At 35.9% G+C, this 21,265-nt stretch overlaps 1 protein-coding gene across 4 annotated transcripts in view; it reads right to left on the bottom strand.

The window, feature by feature from the left end:
- Positions 1–21,265, bottom strand: part of WDR33 (WD repeat domain 33) — a 68,845-nt gene that overhangs the window by 23,573 nt on the left and 24,007 nt on the right. Inside the window, exons 8-9 of one of the 4 annotated variants that reach the window (XM_062582524.1) lie at positions 6,307–6,328; positions 3,114–5,574 (exon numbers count right to left, since the gene is read on the bottom strand). The exons of 1 other annotated variant lie outside the window; for it this stretch is intronic. In XM_062582524.1, the coding sequence (XP_062438508.1) occupies positions 5,544–5,574; positions 6,307–6,328 (53 nt within the window). In that variant the 3' untranslated portion in view covers positions 3,114–5,543. Of the gene's footprint in view, positions 1–3,113; positions 5,575–6,306; positions 6,329–8,530; positions 9,359–21,265 lie in introns of those variants that run through there. 2 more of the 4 variants (XM_062582523.1, XM_062582525.1) reach the window with 2 other exon arrangements.

The following is a 21,265-nucleotide window of genomic DNA, read 5'->3' as shown; positions in this document are numbered from 1 at the left end:
ACTGAGGTAATAGTTCCTTGTACTTCACATAAAAGAGAGCATTTCTTGTGCTTTATATAACATGCGTATTCATAAATAAATGGATAAATGTAGCTGTATTTTAAAGAACAAATAAAACCTTAAACGCAACAACACTTTCTTCTGCCTTCTTAAGAGAGAACTCTGTTTGCTTAGGTTTTAAAGGCATATAGTTCTCTCACCTTACTTCAAACGGGGACATGCAGACCCCATTTAGTTAGGCACTGAGCATCCTCCACTTCCTTTGAATTGGCTGATGAAGCCCTTCCATTGCCACACAGAAAACATTCACCTTCCCACAACGTGTAACCCAAAGGATTAAAAAAGCACCTCTCAGAACAGCAGCCCCTCCGTAAGCGAGTGACTACTTCCGAGGGATCTGCAAAGCACGTATCAGGCCTTGCATCACGAGGCTTCGACTCCATATAGGATTCTCCACTCCCACTAGGCAGAAGAAAAAAAGATCTGCAAATCAAAGACGATGGAAGACTGCCGTGCTAACAGAAAGATGTTCCAGGCTTTCTACATAATTCCCTTAGACTTTGTTAGTTGCTTCCAGATTGCTAGTTATGTTGGATTATTTTGCCAGGTCTGTTCTTATGGAAGGCTTTTAAAATTTTATCTGGTGTTTTATGCTGCTCCTATGCAAAGTTTATTCAGAAACTAAGTATCTCCCATCTATCAGAAATACAGATACAACTTTTAGAAGCAGTTTTGCTAACGCTGATGAGGTTAGAAATAAGCATAAGGCTAAATTTTGATTCCCACGATCTAGTGTTTTCTCCTGTTGCTTTATATGAACTAAATGCCTCCTGAAAGCGATCCTACGAGCTCTTTGAATACATATACAGTATGCTTTCTCTTTTTAGTATGGGAGGTTGATGAATAATAAATTATGGGAGAAGCTTCTTTTGGTCTTCAGTGGATTAAGAACATTGCTTCCAAAATACTTTCAGATCTGTCTCCTAAAATCAAGTTCTCTTTGCTTTATTTTCCTTATTTTACTCACAGATTCATTTTCTAGCTCTGTGCTAGAGGATTATTAAATATGTCATCTGGAGAGACTGCTAGAGCTTTAATCTACCTATAGGGAATATCTCCTGTACTATCGCTATTTTCTAGATGAACAGCAGTGTGTGACATAATGAAGCCTTGTTTACAAATCCTATTTTTAACAGCTCTATAATCACACTAAGTTTTCTTCCCAACAAAAGCTGTTAAAACAGGACAGTATCTTTCTTCATGTTTATCAACTATGAAATCAGGAGATAAAAAACATCAGCACACCTAGTGAAATAGGTGTAGGTAGACAAGAGAGAAGTTTTCCCAATTCCATCTTATAGAACAGATAATTGGACTCATCTATGAGAAATCAAGTAGCCCCTAAAAAGTGTTTCCATAAACGAGTTTAAGATTTTGTCCTAATCCCAGTTTTACAACAGGTCTTTCACCACTTAGTGAATAGTTTGAATAACAGAAAAATCTAAAATTATAGCAAAAAAGTTTGAACACAACGCTAGTTGCATGCTCATATAATGGCAAAGAATCACGAAAAAAATCTGGATATATATTATGTGTAGTTACCAGCAATGGCATGCAGATACCTGAATTCTATCTGCTGAGATTCACTGACAATGTCTTCTGTAAGAGTTTACAGACAGGAGGAAAATACCAGCTAGGTCCATGTATGTGTAGGTGCATAGGAACCCTGGGTCATGCAGGGTTCAGCCTTCAAAATTAGTTAACATTTTCAACTCAATCCAAAGCACTTAAGTATTGCTTTCATTATAACAGGACTACTCACACGTTAAACTTAAGTGAATGTGTAAATTCTTCAGTGCATTGATGGCAGAATGCTAAGCAACTTCCAAAGTTGAAATACTTTGCTTTGAACAGAAACAAAAATTATACAACTGAAAGTGTCTACCATTTTATATCTGTGCTGTCAAGTCTGGTATCATAGAATATGTTCATGATAGAATCCACAGACATTATAAATATTATATATACACATTATATTATATATCCACACCTTTCATTTTTAGATAATTTTCTTAACTTCTGAATTTATTTTTGAGTATTACTAATGTTTGTGCCCAGACAGGCTATTGCCTGTATGTGTTGCATAGAGACACAACACAAACTCAACAGCAGGCTGTGCAACAGCACTAGGAAATAATGGGAATATCATCTGTAACATATAAACAGTTGTTTTAAAATTTTCTTCAAAATGAGAACTATATGCAAATCAATGAGGTACGCGTTTCACAAATTCTAATCATAAGAGATAGTTAAGTCATAGGTAGACTGATCACAGAGATTTAGTGCCAACATTGTTACTGTAGCATGTAAAAATATTATATATATATATATATATATATATATATATATATATATATTTTCACTAATTTTGATTAATCGGTGTTAAAAGTTTTCTAGCTTACCACTGTCATTTTTACGCACTTAATCAACAAAAAAAAATCTATGCATAACTAAGTGCATCTCTAGTATAGGAAGTTCACTCACGTGATGATGCTATAAAATACAGCATAATGCTTAGTGCAATACAGTCGTCATTACTTCCAGTAAAGAAGTCCTTATGAATCTTAATTAGGAAGCAATCAGGAAGCTCAGAGCAAGCTCAAGAGAAATGAGAGTGAAAGAAGCGCAGACAGAGCACAAAAGGGGAAGATATGGCAGATTAAGGCTGACAAACACCACCTCATTCAATATATATACTAAGGAGGAGCAGCAGTAGCAGTGACTTCAAGGAGGAACTCAACTTTTCACCACTGTTCATGTTTAAGTTAAAATATTTATGAAAAGGAGGCTGGATTTTACTTTGTATTTGGGCACACTTCTCAAAATTCTCACTTTGTATTTCTTTTAATGCCTTGGCAAGTACTGGCCAGGGAATTAAGAGGGCTTTGAAAAACACAAAAGGTAGAATAACATCTTTTTTTTTCAGTTGATTACTTTATCTGTAAAGTACCTGGGACTAGATGCTCTTTCCTGTTCCAAAATTAGCCAACCTACTTTGAAAGCAGAAACACACTTGCTATTCATTGACAGAAAGTATTTATTTACAATGGTATTTACATTTAATATTAAAAATTAATGTTATACAAGAAACATTAAAAAAATGAACAATTATAAGAAAAATTCTCATGCTCCATAACATAACCAGCTGATAGCAGTCAAAAAAAACACTCCTCAGAGAGAAACTGTTCCACAATTCCTTATTGCTTGGTTTCTAGCATCTTTCTTTTTGACACCTGGTACTAGCCACTGGATCTGAAATAGCTTGCACTGCAGCAAAAGAGTGTTTATTGTCCCAGACCATCAGATTAAGACAGATCTCTAGCCTAGTGTGGCACAGTAATTATTACGTACCGCCACATAAAGAATGGGGAGAGTATAACTAGGTCCAGGAACAGAGCAACTGGAGGTCCTCATGGAAAGAAAAAGTGCAAGCTTGTAAGATGAAAAATTCAGTGATTTTGTTAACCATTAGTCTGCAATTTCCATAGACTTGTGGCTTTATCATCTGGGTATATAATCAGCTTGCTGGGCAGCATGTTTGTTTGCAAAAACAAAATCCAAATCCCAGAAAGTGTCAGCTTTTGCATTACAATGATTCCAGTCAGGCCTTCCAAATGTGAACTAAACAAGCATTTCTGGAGTCTGCTCAGAGCCTAAGACACCTCTAGTCTGAGCAGAATGTCAAATAATTTTAAGTCTTATAATGAGTCTATCTCAAAAGTGAATATTTGACTATTGTTCAGTCAGTACATACTTACATTTTATGGAACAAGAACAAAACAAGAAATGTTTTGAAAAACTGGTGCCTTAAGTTAAGCTCCTAATAAGTGATGTGATTTTTAAGATGCACTGATCCTAGAGTAGCTTCAGTGCTTTTAAACACGTCTTTAGCAAACTAGGTTTAACTGTCCATTCTTGCAAATGTTGACTGGTACGTCCACTTATTGCCAGGACACTGCCATAACCCCAGCCTTTCCATCTGCAGCCTTCTGGCAAGCCTCTGTCCGTTAGCCCTAACCCACGCCAAACACACCACTACACAAAAGCCAGACAAAGTTTGGTACTTTAGTGAACACTGAAATAAGTAAAGCAAAGAAGGAATGTCAAAAATACACTGTTTTAGACATTTTTAACTTGAAGCTGCCACAGAAAGCTCAGTGCGTCCTAATATTTTGCAGGGCAAATTAGCAAAAGGAGATAAAAAAGAAGAAGGGAATCAGGGGACACTGAAGAATTTAGTATCAGCTTGCCTTAAGCTCTGTATTCTGGCTATCACTTAGGTCAAGAATATAAGTTATAGAGTCAGAATACTTAGTTCCTGAATCAGAGAACAGGAAAAAAAAAAAAAAAAAAACCTTCTATAAAAGCTAAGAATAACCATCCATCATCATTTTCATTATCACTATTTCCTTAAACATCTCATTAGGTGTTCATTGAAGTTCTGCTGGTGATTATGGCTGGTGCAAGAAAAAAAGCACAGTCTAAATACTTAGTTTAGAGGTTAATCAAAATTTCAAACCATTGTCTGGCCACATGAGCAGAAACCCAACTTAGCAAGCTGCTAAAACCTAAGTTTCTTTTTGTTTGGTTCTTTTTTTTGGACCAGCAAAACAAGTTACATGAAGTTACAGGAAGTGTTTTATATAACATCACATACTTTTGCTCCCAAAGTAAACCCCTCTCCCTTTTTTTCTTTTATTTGAAAGAGCCAACACAGAAAGACTATCAAGATCCTTCAGTCAGTATGACCTTTCTTGATTGGAAGAACAGCTTTCAATGTGATTTTCTGGTGCAGACTACAAGACAGGACCCTACTTTTAAAAATCCCATTGAGGAAGGAGGTATCATCAGCTCTCTTCTCTATCAGACAAGCAAATTCCTTTTAAAGACACTCATGTTGATCTTGCCAGTCATAAAGAATGCTGTTTCAACTAGTTTTTTACTTGAAAGGACAAGTTTACAGGAAAATTATATTATCCTTTGTCAACCAAAAAAGCCATAAAAGCTATTTTTGATAGACAGTTTACCAATACAGAACATCCCATAAATATGAGTCCATTATCATTTTAACCCGGGGAACAACAAATAGAGGAACATAGAAGATAAGAAAACAATCTTTGGCTTTAGGACAAGTGCTGCATGAGCACCTGCCCCCAGTGATTAAGAGAACAGTAGCTGGGCCAGGGGCAGCAGGAAAATAAAAACTTACAGCCCCTAGGAAAGGATTTGCTTGTGTCCATCAGTAATCCAGACACTCAGTATGCATAACAGATCCAAGAAGAGATACTCAGAAAGATGCCACAGAGATTCTTGTCTGCATCTCTATCAGCAACACTGAGCAAACCAAGCAGCAGCCCGTCTACTGAAGTAACTTGGCAGAAAGTATTCTCACTTGGCGGCAGAAAGCACAGCACAATGTTGGCCCAGGCTACAAAGCACTACTCTTTCTATATAGAGATGAGGCTGAACAGATTGGAGAGTTTTCATCTCAGGTGCAAGGGACTCATTTTCAAACTAGCAAAATATGAAAGGGCTATAAATTAGGAGTGAAGAGAGAAAACCACAAATGGGCAGAGTACCAAGAAGTAAAACAGAACAAAGATGTCATGATTTCATACAGAGATTTAAAAAAAACATCTAAGTCAGTGCTGATATTTGGGCTGATGAAAGAAACACAGTAAGATGAAGAATTACTTTTTTTCAGTGCAAAATTGTAAGTGCAGAAACAAACTAATAGTTTGAACAGTGTTACAGAAATGAGAGAGAGAACACATTCCACAAAAATTTCCATCAAGTAGTAAAGGACAGCTCATTTCAGGAGAGAAATAAATGAGGAATATTTTATCACAGAACCTTATTTCTAATTCTCGCACAATCAGTGCCCATGTGTCCTTTTATTTTTTTTGCCCTTTTCTACTTTATCACATCATCTGTGGACTCAGTTCTCCCTCCTGCCACAAATTTTGAAGCCTCCCTCTCTCAGATTTAAAGGTAATACTGAAGTCCTTATTTAAGTGGAGGAGAAGAAATAAAAGGATTTGGGTTTTAATCCTAAAACCAGGTCCCTTAATTAAGCAACTGTTTTGGCGTGTGTGGCTGTGTAAATATTTAAGAGGCTCTCTAAAATACCATGCATCCCCACGTATAGCTTTAAATACCACAAGCACATGAATGGATCATAGAGTAAAACGTTTCACAAGTGATCATACAAAGGGGCCAGGAAAAAAGACAGTGTTGAAAACTTACCGGAGGTTTTGTGCGATAAAACCTAACAAAGAAAGGGAGAGATGTCAACAGGAAGAAATGGGATAAAACAATCCAAAGAGTACTTAAATAACTCAGATATACCAAAATCAGAGTGGAAAATGGAGAACGTGTAAAAGATGACACATGTGGTTATGAGAAACAGAAAGGCCATGCAGTCTACTATCGACTTAAGAGTTCCAAACAAAGTGCTAGCAACTACTACTGGAAAATGCTGTTCGAGTCATTTACTAATGTCACAAATAAAGGTGAACAGAACAAGTGGTATTTGATTTAAAGTGCAGAAAAGAAAATACTATTTGCTCTTCATGCAAAAATTAGGTACAAAACAGGTTTTCTGTAACAATGTATTAAGGGAACATTCTTCACCCCCAAGATTAGAAGATATAAGAATTAAAATCTACCATAGCATATCGAATAAAGATGACCTGAGTAATTCTTTGAATCTTACGCTTCTTGAAATTACCGCAAGTCAGACCTTTTCCACTAACGACTTCAAAGAAATTTAAAACGTCAGCAAAAATACATATTTTATAACAGGCATTTAAGTGTGTTGTCTCCCTCCATGACGCAGTCTATGACTGAATTCATATTTGAACTTAGACAGGTATGCATGTGTAGTAGCAGGTTATAAACTCCGAAATAAGCACAAAAGAATGCTGTTGCAGTTTGCAAGAAAGTATCATAACAGCATATCGCAAATACACTTCTATATTAAGTGCATATTCTCACGGACTTGAGTGCATCTTTCCCAAACTAAAAAAAAAAAAAAAGTTTACTAGAATAAAAAAATTTCTTCCTAGAAGTAGAAAAAGCTTTTAATTAAAACGCCACATCTAAACCTAGAGCAAACATCTGGATATCACTGCCTATTCCTCCATGTAAGCACCTGAAACACTGTCTAATTTTCAAAATAAGAATTTTCTAATTAAAGGATATTCAAAAATTGTTAGTCAAGCCAAATAAGCTCCAGGGAGGTGGTAGGATGTTTAATCTTAAATACTTTTTGAAATTTAGAAAGTTTTGAATTATTATAAAAAAGCTGATAGGAAATGCAATATACTTACTATTGCACTGTAATTAGATCTACAGAAATCCTATGCAATATATAAAGTCCTTTGATATGGACAAAAGAGGGAATTAAAGAATGTCCATATATTCGTAAGTGCATCTATGGGGGAAAAAGAAGAATTCAGACTACCTTCTCAGCAATGCCAAAGACAAAAAAACAAAACAAACAAAAAACTCTTAGTTTTTCTGAAACATTGACCTTGCCTATAGTATCAGAAAAGAAGATGGGTTGAAAGATCAATGCTAGAGGTTTTAGTTAAAACTATTCTAGAAATAAAAGTTGAAAATATAAACAACTTACCTACAGGACATAATTTTTATGAGTTTTGAGATATTAAGTTATAATATACCACTAGAGAAAGTTATCTGCTAATCCTTGATCACACAAAAGTCAACAGCAGCTGTGTAAAAAATGTGGGCACCAATAGAAAATTCCAACTAGCATAACCACTTAAAAATGAGGCAAAACAGTACAAGCTTTTACTGCATAGATGTGATTAAGAAGCTCTCAATCTTTAGATTTCTTTCAATTCTTTCTGTAGCAATTTTTAAAGTTTCTAATCTTACTCAAAAATGGAGAAGGTAATGTAAAATACTCTTCCAGTCTCACAAACATATAAATCAGTACATATAATAAGCTACAGAAAAGGATCCAAGATAGAAGGCAAAAGGAAGTGCATTTGGAAAAATAGCATATGCCCACAAACTAACAGGAAGAACAAAGCAGGTTATGAACATAAATGATCATAATGATGAGGGCAAAGTTATTATGAATAAAAGGTTGCTATGCTGACCTTCAAATGGCACTGATCTGTGCTCTTCAAATAAAGTCCAGAAATAGCTCACTAAGCTGAGGAAGGAAAAATTGCTGTGTTTCTCTTTTAGAAAACTGGACTTAAGAATGTCAGGGACTATGGGAGAGGTAGTAAGAAAATAAAAAAATAAGACTGTCACTGAAGAAAAGGGCACCACTCCTCTTTTAGAAAATGCTATACAAGAGCATGCCTTTGCTACAGAATCAACCACTGAAGAAACTGAAAAATAAAAGATTTTTGTTGGCAAAATGATGCAAGATAACAGTTCTGCCACATTTTACATTTTAATATTTTGTTAATACAGCAACCCTGTATCCAGGAGCATCAAAGACCATTTTTAACGTTAAAAAGTTAACAAAAATAAAGGAAGCTTTAGAAGTTATAATCCCATGTCAACACTTTATTTTCAGTGCAAGTTAAAATACAGTTATTGCTTTAGTATACAGAATACACCTTCATTAGGCCAGTCTCTCGCTTTGAAATACACATTCCCCTGTGAATTACATGCTGCTAGAAGGTGCAGCATTACGAGTGTTAATGACTTGTGTCATGAATGCGATCAACTGCGTCAGAAGCACTACATTGGAGAAAACGGTACAGCAGGCTGAGAAATACTCGCTTTTAAGAATAACAGATTCTTCACCTACTGGAGACTTGGCTTTAATTATTTGTACTCCATGAGCAGTGCCCTAACCTCCCCACGGTGGCCCATCAAAGAGGCTGACTGTGCCTCTACCTCAACACAACCTTTGCAGAGGAGAGAACGTGAGAGGTTCTACTATGTAATGTCTACAGTGAAATATGCTATACACGACACATTCAGCAGCAAATTAAGCAGTAAAAACTATTATTCTTGCCTTCACACACCGAGAAACATGTAGAGAAGATTTAGTAGTTTTAAAATAAAAGCTTGATTTATCTGTCATACTGTTTTATGAAAAGTCTGCTGCTGCTGAGTGAACGAAGAGAAACTTTTGCAGGGAAGGACAGATTTTCTCGAGGGCTATGACATTTACCTCTTTTCATTATCAGATAATTTATTCAGATTGGTTCATACAACATCTGGCAAGTAGAACAAGGTCCCTAAATCAGCAGCTGCTACTATGCAGATGTCCAATTCAGAGCCACTGGCATCAAAGAGCCATGGACTGCAATAAATTGAAAAATGAATTCTTTTCACTGCTGCATCCTAGCTTCAGCGCAAAAACTGCGAAGAGCAGATATGTCAGGAAAAAAAAATGTATGGTTTCTCATAGTCTCCTTGTCTAGCAAGCACAAAACTAATTCCTCAGCTTTTTAATACAGTACTTTACATAATGTTAAATTCCTCTAACAAAAAACTTCTGAAGTTGCTCACTTTCAAATATCACTACTATGTGATTTACATTAAATTCTTGTGAGATACAAAAGATTGTGAAAGACTTTCAGGCATTTCTCAGGAAAACGTGTCTAATTCCTACTCTTTACTTGCATCCTGACAACTTGCAAAAAATTTAAAACTTACTCAAATACTGAATTCTATTGGAACAAAACATATTAATTCGTTTGATAAAATGTTTTGTAAGGGTTTAAAAATAACTTCTGGTATTTCTAATAAATAAATTCTGTGGAATAAAATGCCATTATTAGACCTTCTTTGAATTTCAGTTACGTGCTATGGCCTGCTGGATGTTCCAGTGATGCTACTTGAAAGGACAGAGCTCTGCAGGAGCTTTACAACTAATGCAACTTCCTCCATTGTGCAAAACATGGACAGACTTAATAATTATCAGAATTTCCACCTAGACCTGTTAGGAATAGAAATCCTCGTGCTAAAGGTGTAGACTGAACAAAACACACATAGGAAACGGTCTTAGGGAGAAAGTACTTTCCTTGAAGAATTCCTTGGCACAGGAAAAAGAAAATGGTAAAGTGGGAGAGAGAAGCATATTTCATGTGAAAAAGCCTCTGAGCAAGCAGGATGTTTCTTCTGACAAGGAAGTAGTAGCTACATCCCTAGAAAAATGGCCTGCAGAAAAGCACCTGCTATTTAAAGCCTTCATCATACTTTAAAAAAAATGTGTTAACATTATTTAAATACTGGCATTAAAATTTCTGATTCCATTTCTGTAAAAGCTTGGCCTGAAACTGTAAGCAAAACCAATATACACTACACAAATAACAAATCTAAGATGCTTGTGTAGATGACAGGAATCATCCTTTTCTCTTCATTCCTTTGTCTGGAAACAAAGGAGATTTCCAATAAGCTGGAAATGGTATAAAAGAAACTACCTTTGCCCAAAGATCTCCAGACTACAACTGCAGAGCATAAACCAATTTAACATACAAAAAAAAAAAAAAAAAAAAAAAAAGGCAGGCTGAGTGAGTTTGGCTTTTTACATTCCTATTCTCAACACCATATTCCTACTTGTGACTCTCTGGAGAATGAGGCCTTCCAAATGAAGAACTATGATCTACAGAAGTGCCTATTCATTAACACTATCAATATTCCTAAACTGCTAGATTTAGTAAACTAGGTAAGAGAATAATGATTCTGAGAATGTGCACACTACCAGAGGGAACCTTATACATTTATTTTAAGAAGGTGGGTGGAGCTCCTGCTAAGGAAGCAACATGTTTTTGTAGTTGTGATGGTTTGAGAGCACAGACCAACATTTGTAGGGGAGGGATGGCATCTTATTACCCAACTATATCAGCTGATCTAAAATAGATAAGTTTCTGAGTACTTAAAATAGGCTGGCATGGCTCTTCTGACCTTTCCCTCTAGATATATCAGCTGGTCTAAATAAAAGCATTAATTCTCCCCCTGAATCCTCATAAATAAGAAAGAGCAGTTGTTCTTGCCAGGCACAAATAGCAGTAACAGTAACAACACCGCAACACATACCAAGCAGATCTAGTCAATCTTCAGAAAAGAAAGTGGAGACACCTTGCCAAAAATTTCAGACTTTCCACTGTGCTAGTGCATCTGATAAGTGTCCAGGCAGTATTTTTTATGCATAATTGTTCCTTGGTACTCATTAATTACATTAGAAAGGGGAATTATGCCCACAGATTTGAAATGAATTGCTGTTCCCTTCTGAACTCATCTGTAGAAGACTACAAGAGTTCTTCTACTTCATCCCTCGGTTGGTTAGAGCATGGTGCTGCTAATGCCAAGGTCAGGGGTTCAATCCCTGTACAGGGCTATGCTGAGGGCTGGACTAGATGATCTCCAGAGGTCCCTTCCACTCTTACCATTCTATGATTCTATGATCCAGACAACTTTCCAAATTCAATACTTCAGATTTCTGGTACTCCTTCAAAAACATGGAAGTTTTGAGAGAAAAATGGAAACACCAGAACAAATCTGCTTGGATTTATGAGTGCTTAAGGTAGCACGTTTCAAAGCAAAGTAACTTTTGTTAACTTTAAGATAATTTGCAGTCTCAAATTCATACTTAATGTTGTGCAGACTTCTGCTAATATGCCAGAACACGAACACATTAAATGTTTCATTTTAAACATAAAGGTCAGTCAGGGCCTCAGATAGTGTATTTAATTGTTCGTGCACACCCCTATGTTGACAAGATTTTGTTCTAAATATTTTGTAATATCCATCTCATCTAGACATAAAGAATGGTGTTCACAAACAGGCTGAGCCTGCTTATGGCTCCTCTGGAGAATTTAGAAACACAATCTAGAAAAATTCGTATTCACAAACAGTAATGACAAAGCAGGCAGGCAGCCTAGGCTGGTTCAGTTTAAGGAGCAAGATAGTATCTAGAGGTATTTCTTCCTTTTTTTCTTTTAAAGCAGACACTATCAATCCATTTTAACTGTGCAAATGCTTTGGGGCTTTGTAACACTGCATGCACAATACATAAGTCCATAAAATGTGCTGCTGGGTACCATTATAAAGGTGAGATACCTATAGAAATTAAAGGGGGGGGGGAAATTTATATATACACATATAAATAGAGAGAGCACACTAGATAGGTATTTTTTTTAACCTCATTGTTACTATATGATCAGATGGAGCATCAGAGATCCAGAGAGCTTTCTATCACATCTTTGATCTTATTTACTGCAATTTTTGATAGTCACCTGAAGATCAGTTCCTTATGCCCTACATTCAGATGTACAGCTCAAGGTAACAATTAAATCACTAAGATTTTTTGTTCCTAAAGCAAAAAAACATCAGCCTGAGAGAGACAAATATCAAGATCTTAACATTCAAAAGATGATGATCCCACAATATGTTCCAAAAGAGGGGAATTCAGTATCATCAGATCAGAAGATAATTCAGGTTAGAAGCGACCTCAGAGATCTCTAGTCCAACCTCCTGCTCAACTGACTGAGTCAGTTGTAAGTTCAGACCAGGTTGTTCAGGGCTTTATCCAGTGTAGTTTTGAAAACCTTCAAGGACTACAACTGCATACCTAAAATTAAGCAAAGCTCTCACACTGTTCCACTGCATCATTAAGAAAAACAGCTAAAAAAACATGAAAATGACACCCTCCCCCTCCCCTGTAAGAATGGCATCTTGAATATGTTTTTCACTGGAATACAGGAGATTAACTGTTTTTTTTTTTTCTTATTAGAATTTATAAGCTCACCATAATATTTGGTTCATCATGGCAACCAGCTGGAACATCAAACAAGAGTGATCTCAGACTTTTGAGAAGACTTATATTTAAACAGGAAAATACTTATCTGTGAATACGATTTCTAAATAAATCATATTCACAAGTTGATATATCAACTACGTATCTTTACATATAAAAAGACTCAAAAAATTTCTGTTTTCCAAGGAAAATTTGTAATTTGAAATTCTATGCTAGTCTTGAACAAAAATTTTCCCCATGGAAAGTCTGACAAAATATTTCAGTTCACTGAGCTAAAAGATATCCAGATTTTTTAATCTTTCTGTATGCTGATCACTTATAAAGCTAGAAAGTACCTTAACTTTTGAAGAAAAAATAGTTCTCAGTGAATAGTAGGCCTTGTATTAAATAAGGATGCTAAGGAAGTCTTGCTATGTAAATTCTCAATACGAGAACAGTAACAGAGTTATGCCTTCCTTAAACTGTAGCTGCTTAGACATAAAAGTAAGGTATGGTAACCAAAGGCATTATAAACACTATCTTAAGACAGAAAAATAGACTAGAGCAGAATCATCCTGGAGAGGATAGGAAGGGAATAAAGTATCTATAAAGAGATGTTCAAATGTAAAATTATTTTATACACATGAAGACTTGATTTTCCCTAACATCTTCAGGAATAACAAAAAACAAAAAAACAAAACAAAAAAGAAAAACTGAATCTGAAAGACTTTCTTTTTTTTTTTTTTTTTTTTCCTCCCCAATTCATATCTCATGCTTGGTTGAGGTCTGGAATAGCTCCAGTTACACTACAAGTTTATCCAGTGTAATCACTTTATTTCATTAATCATTGTCTTTGTAGGAAGACTTTTTAAGTGATGGAAGTTAAAACTAAGAGATTTTAATAACACATACAATTTTTTTTTCTGGTATCATTTTAAATAAAGACAAGGAAAAAACCTACTTGGCATGTGATAGAAAACATGCATCTGTCAGGCCACTCTGAAAAGCTGGGTGTGCTTTTTATGAAAACACACTATTTTTCCCAATTTTAAGCTGCCAAAATCATAGCTCCCCAAGCATTTTTGAATGGGAATTTTAAATCTGGTCTTCGAGATCTTGGGAACTTGGTAGGAGCACCTTGCTCCTACCCCAGTCTTTTTGTCAGTTGCTTGGAAAGTTTTGGAATTCTAAATAAATTTCCACTGTGTGCTTGCATGCTTAATCTCATTTATCACTTTTTGCAGAAGTGCACAACACATACGTGCCTGCATTGAATATTACTACTGAATATATTACTGGATTTAACTGAAACTATCCAGAGGTAGACCTAGGTTTTATAGGTGTTAAGTAGACAGCATAATCGAAACAAATACAAATATGAAGATCTATAACATTCCTTAGGGACTGATAACAGACAAGGAGTTTTTAACCAACCTTTAGAGAGTGCTTTCTCCGAGATACAGAAAGAATGATGGCATCATTAGCTCACTAGAATAGCACTCCGTACTCCTCTTCTGAATGAATATATAACATGCTCTTAACAGTACTCAAACTCGTTGCATCTTAGACTCTAGAAATCATGACTTGGATTTAGAGCATAGAATTTAAAAGCCATTAGAGGAAAATGTATGTACATTAGATGGGTATGCATGCCACATTTTCCACACACACACACTCTCTCTTCACACATTACATATGGTCCACTCGTGTCTAATCACAACAGCTCCCAAGCACCTCACTCAACAGTACACGCACAGCCTCTTCTGGCTGCTCCAGTGATTCCCCTTGCCCTGGTCGGTCGCACCACTGTCAGCAGGGTAAATTTTCCCTTTCTGCCACTAGTTTCTGCCACTTCATTCCCATCTCCTTTTTCACATGGCTACTATATTTCCTCAATCGATACATCGTCTCTCCTTATTTTAAGTTGCCTCACACTTATGCAGCCTTCTCACTTTCTTATTTGCTATCCTTCACATTTCTAGTGATCCGCCTCTCACCTTTTTTAGGGTTCCTTTTCAACCCTTTCGCCCAATTGGCTACATAACTCTACATTCCCAGTTTCTTTCCGACTCTTTGACTCTGTTGTCTTCTTACAAATGCAAGATGTGAGATGAGTAGGACCATCAATCTCATGAAAAGGTAAGGACAAGCAGCAATGGAAGAGAGAAAGAAATACCACTTTAATTTAGGGAAAACCATCTGTACACTACCTCCTTACCTCCTAGTGTCTGGCTGTCCATATGAACCTGTAACCTTAAGTATAAAAACTGCAATGCTATTTATGCAGTAAAACTTGACATAAAATGTCTCATTAATAATACCAAAATATTATTCAGAGCTAAACATATCTATTACAGGAAATAATCCAAGCATGAACTGAAACGGTGGGAAAGGAAATAGCTTGAAAAGGTGCAAATGGGAATATCAAATGCTTTGCAAAGTCTGTGCTTACTTAGATGCACGAAAGCTTTTGAATATAGTGACTAGAAGCAGAGGGGAAAGCAGTCCTCTTAATACCCACACAAAGGAAAATTGTAGTCTGGAAGTCTGCATGGAATGCTTCTAGGGACTGGCATGGATCTATGTTCACCAAGGATTTTTTTTTTTTGTTTTTTTTATTCAGAAATAGCACATTTCTGGTGACACTCAAATAGGAACTAGGACGTCAGACTGAAAGATTCCATAATGAAATGAAGTGCCCAGTTCTGAGCACTTATCTCCGTAAGATTTTATGAAAGACAACAGGTTATCATCATTCACACAAGACTAACTCCAGACCAGAAATATTATGTCACAGGCATTTTGTTTCTGCTGAGAACCTTTTACACAAATACTGGTGAGTAGACAGACAGAAGCTTCCATTATTAATGGATATAATCTGCATCCTTTACAACTACTCTACTTGCACTGGAAAAGGAAGACTAGTATTATCTTATTAACAGTACTTTTTTTTTTTCATTAAGATCAGTATAATCTGCTTTAGATCATGTTTCTCCTCTCTCAGTGACGAACAGGGCTTCAGGACAAAGCTCACTCCTGCATCAGTGGTTCTTGATGACAATGTGATCTTGATCATCTTGAACACTATGTCCAGTGTTGTGACATAGTAAGGTCACTTCTGCACATAGCCACAAGAATTAAATTTCTCACTACTGAAATACTTATGCTAACAAACTGTACAGAAGGATATCTTCACCTATGCCAGGATTGATCTACCACTTGCAATTATCAAACACACAAAAGGAAACAAGATGCCCTAACAAGGCAAACATGTAACTTCTGAAGGAAGTATCTTCTATCCAGCAGCATTATGAGCTGGCTCTCCCTTGAAGCACTGGGGCTTTTCAATATTCCAAGCATAGCAGAACAGATTTATTAGCAAGTATTAGCTTTTCTGTGTGTAAAATTTGTCCTTGGACTTCATGTGACAGATTATGTTAATATTAGCTTTTCAGAATATTTTTCAGAGAGAAAGAAAAAATTTAAGTTGACCCACTGAAATAATCTCATTCATACTCAGTGCCCCTTTATTCTTGTCTTACGGAAAGCATTGACAGAAGTGTCTGGCAGAACTTTTTTTAAAGCACAGTACTTTGACTCATGACTCATGATCTATTTTATTAATTCTTTAAGAATTCTATATATTCTTAGTTATTAAATTTTTAGGATTTTTTTAAAACATGGGATTCTAGATGAGAATCAGAATTACATAAAACATATTCTGGTTTAGACATAATATTCTAACTCAGAATAAAACTGCAATATAAACCAAATGCTTTTAGGGATATCAGAGGCAGCCAATTCCCAAAAGCCTCTGATCTCCTGGCACTGTTTTAGGGAGCAGAGCAAAATTATTTTGCAACTATACCATGAAGCTACCCTCCCTCTCTGTCACCATTTGGTCACAGAAGTCAAGGAGCTTATATATAGTTGATCAAAGTAAGTGGGGGTTTTTGGCCAGTCCAGAACACTTCATGAATAAAACCTGACAGAAGCCAACCTAGCAAGAAAGTTTATCAACTATTAGATGGATTTTTTTCTGTTTTAATATGAACAGAACTACAGGTTAACAAATTCCATCTCAAGTAAAATTTCCTATTCAGAGGAAGACAAAATATTACAGCCTTGGAAGTTATGTTCAGGAATAAAATTGAGATGCTAGACCACAAGTGCACCTATTTTAGGAGCTTCATGCAGAAAGAGACTAGATTCTCCCAGTCTGATGTGTGGGTTATATGCAGCACGCTACCAAGCGGCAGAATGACTGAAGCACTATGAACTCTGCATTTCAAGAAAGTGTATAGACATTCACATTCCAAGTTCCTAGTGCTACTTGAATCTAAGAAAAGCACAGAGAAAGGCACTAGGAAAAAATATTTTGCTCGATAACTTCCACTGGTGAAGCTAGAAATCATATACAAGATTTCAAACGCAGTATTATAAAGTCACCAGAGAGCTTTTCTAATTAAATTAGAATGTGAATGCTAGCAGCACAATTAGCACTGCGCATGCAACTCCCAAAAAGGAAGTACCAAGGCTAGCACCATGCATGCAAAAGGGCTCCTGCATCACTGGAATAGTGAATCAGATTGACGTGCATTTCAAAGCAAGAGTCATCTGACCTTTAAGTGAAGCGAAAAAGCCAGTAAGTTCAGTATAAACATCCCAATGACTTCCTTAGTTTGTGACCAAAATACATGAGAAGTTTGATGCACAACCATCTTGAGTGCAACAGTACTCAAAAACCTTAGCTGTAATTTACCCTCACTCTCCAACTTTGCTTTGGCAATGAAGATTCGCCAAGATCAGAGGCGTGGAACATAGGTCAGCATACTAAAACCATTAAAGAAAGGGGATTTAATCAATAAAATACTAGCATTTCAAAATAGCTTGTCTTTTTAAGTTCAAAAATTCAAAGACTTGTCCCCTCTAGATTGACATGGCTGGTGTCAGCCAGCATTGGCCAGGCTGCATCTCATCTTGGGCTTTTGCTTTAAAAAAAAGTCCTTCTAACATTCAGTCATGTAGGAATGCATCAAAAGACTAAAAGACAAGGGATGTATCTGAAATCCTAACAGCACAGAAGAAACATGCACATGGAAAAACCCCAAAATTTAGATATTACACCTGCTTACAAAAAACACCGTACCAGCATACATACATTTCTTGAATTTCTAGGGTTGTCTTCTCTTACTGAACAATCAAAAAAAGGATCTCACAAAAAAAAAAAGAGAAAAAAGATGGAAATAGCAAAGATTTTTTTTCTTTTAAATTATCCAATGTAGAGTTCAACTACATGTCTAAAAAAGGCAAGTTTTAGAAGTAAGATTTCTATTGTTTCAAAGACTAAGAGTAATGTGGATTTCAAAACAGAGAAGCAAACTGAAGTACATACATACTAGATTTCTGCCACGCTGAATATGCTGTAGCATGGAACAAGGAACATGACTTAGTTCTGGCTCTCAGTTTCCTTTTAACCAGTGATCACATCTCCTCTAAATTAAAGTATAAAATCTGCTAGCTGACCACAGAACTGGACATCAAATAAACTTTGAAGAGATCTCACCACTTTCCCATGAAAAGCTTCGAGTATACAAACACCTAAGGCACTTCACGATATTTTATCCCCTAATGAATACCATGAAATAGAGTAGAAGAAAGAAAAAGGGGGGGAAAAAAATCAGAGTTGTTTCAGTAAGACTAGCTCTTGAGGTATGTCTTTCAGGACTTGAGAGGATGAGAAATGGTATGATTTACCATGATTGGAGTGACTTCCAGCACACATGTGCATATACACATGGTATTTTTGAACTGATGAGTTTCTGGACTCATCTCATGCCTGACTCGGAAATTCCAGTCAAAACAGTGTTACTAAAGATACACGCAAAACACTTTTCCTTAGACTAAATCATGTATTGCTAAGAAACTACATGCTCCTGTAACTTGCAAATCTTAAATCTAGACAGAATGTAAAGAAATTGTGACTGCTTTCAACCTAAAACATTTGCCAAATGTCATGTTGGCTGGAAGATAGTTTAGTTTAGTGTTCTATATTACAGCCAGTAAACAGAAATAAGCCCTTCACCACCATCCTTAAGAAAGCCAAGAAGATTCATCTTCCCCAAAAGACATAGTTAAACCAGGCAGCCTCCAAAGTCCTGGGAACATACAGCTAACCTAGACTATAAAATCTTGACTTTTAACCTTGCAGTCCTCCCAAACACACATTTTTACTACTTTGTGGGTGGGTGTGGGGGGTGAACTGTTGAGAGGAAGGAGGAATGAAAGTGGAAATAGCAATCTTTAAAACATATTTGTAACATCCGGAGCAATGACTGCATGCAGTAATAAGTTTAGAAATCATTTGTTTGCCAATAATCTTCTCAAAATGTCCCAAATAATAGATTAACCCAGAACCAACACCCATAGATTCAAGGACATCAGCTATATTATCAATTTCCTTAATTTCTTAATAAAAATAAGGGGACGCCAAACTCCTCCTGAAAATATTTTTGCAGAACTATTTCAGATGTAGCTAATATTATTAAAAACATCAATATGAATGCTCTTACAGAAATGGGGGCTATTTACATGAGTCCTGGCATTAACTTTTTTTTTTTTAAACTGTTTTGTTTTCTAAAAAAGTTAATTTTTCTAAACTGTAATTGTTTAGACTGAAGACCCGATATTAAGTGCCACTATTAGAAATGTCTTTGAGTCATAGATTCTAACAAAACGTAAACATATTGCTATTCTATAGACTGCTTTTCATGCCTAGTTATTTTAATGGAAACATTTATGTTTTAACAACAGTTTGATTCCTAACAGTGCATTGTAACAAACACACCAAACCTGACTCATCTCCATCCTTTTAAGATAGCAAGGCCACAGAAATTAACATAAGCAGAAACTACCGGTGCAAATTTCTGAGGATAGTAGCTTTACTTCAGGAAAAGAATGCCAACAACGGCATTGAGAAGTGAAACAGGTAAGTAACTATCAGGTAAGTTGATGCCACTTTCTTTCCCTTGCTTTCAAAACCTTCCAAGATAACTCGCTTAAAGATGATCTCCCAAGAAATAAGAATTTTCATTTTACTTCATGATGTTAAAAAAGGGCCTGATTGATTTGCAGGTACTTTAACACAAAATATAAAAAAGGGAAGGATTAAAACACACACATACACCACTAATATGCCCTGTAAGTCAGCAGTAGTAAAAACAGCAGCAAAGCAACAACAACACAAAAAACCTCAAAAACAAACAAAAACAACAGTAGCAGCCAAGCTGAGCTAGGTTAAAGAAAAAAGATCCAGAACTTCTGGCATTACAAAAAGCAATATAGGATGTCCTATTTCGTTTGTTTTCGCGGGGAAAAAAAAAAGTCAGAATACGGTGAGCCAGTGTATTTCTCATGCAGCCCACATATTAATAGCTTTAAATACTGAAACTGCTCTTGCAGACAGCTGAAAGAATTCCAGCAAAACCTTAAAAAAACCCCATCCCATGTAAATTATCCCTTCCAATTTACTTTCTCAACTGTCTGTGGAAGACAAACTAAAACTGCTCTTCTGGAATAGTTCTAAGCAAAGGGAAACACTTCACCGTATAATGGAAGTAAGTTATACTAGCTCATTCCAGTGCAAATAAAAGCATCAATAATAAGATTATATGATTTTATCCTTTTCCTATCTGCAAAGTTCATCCCCACTACCTTTAATGTTCTTTAAAACTGTTTTAAAAGCAGTCAATAGCATTAAAGTCCTCAGGCTTGTTTTTAGATCACATTCCTAATTTATTGCTGAAAACTCAGTAGGAATAATGTAATACTGATGTTTTATCCTTGGGAGTTATTACCATTTTATGAACATTTCTGATTGTAAATTGATATTTTCATTTGACTTTCATAATCCAGTGTGCAACACCTGAAGACTATTACCATGCATGAAGTTCAGAATCCTTTTAACTTCATGGTATCAATACTAACCAGAGTGGCTAAGGCACAGTTTGTAAATTCAGAAGATAAAAATCATTCATTACGTTATTTCATCTAAGCACTTTACATGTAAGATGAAATACATTTTTAATGAAGTTCTACCATAATTTTAGTTTACAGACCACTGCAATGGCAGGAGAATTTACCCATTTTTAAGGCTGTACTAAACAAGATGTTAAAGGTCACTCCTGAATATGTAAAGCAGAATGCACATGCAGAAGTGAAAAGGTGAAGATCAGTCTCCTAAAGCCATAAGCATGAACAAATGAAAACCTGTATTTTTCCCTCTGAGGAAGCTACTTAAGTTACCCACACAGCTCTCAACTCTTCTGATCAGTTAAATAGCGCTGAGGACTCAAAACTAAAAACAAACTTAAAAAAAAAAAAAAATCCAACTCAAAATGTTCTGCAGAACATTTCCCCTCCTACCCAACACTTCTAAAGTTTGTTTTTCTTCTTCTTCTTCCCCTGCTA

Source organism: Rhea pennata, chromosome 9, assembly GCF_028389875.1.
Source record: "Rhea pennata isolate bPtePen1 chromosome 9, bPtePen1.pri, whole genome shotgun sequence".
NCBI classification, from domain to species: Eukaryota; Metazoa; Chordata; class Aves; order Rheiformes; family Rheidae; genus Rhea; species Rhea pennata.
This window is presented reverse-complemented; position numbering and strand designations above follow the sequence as displayed.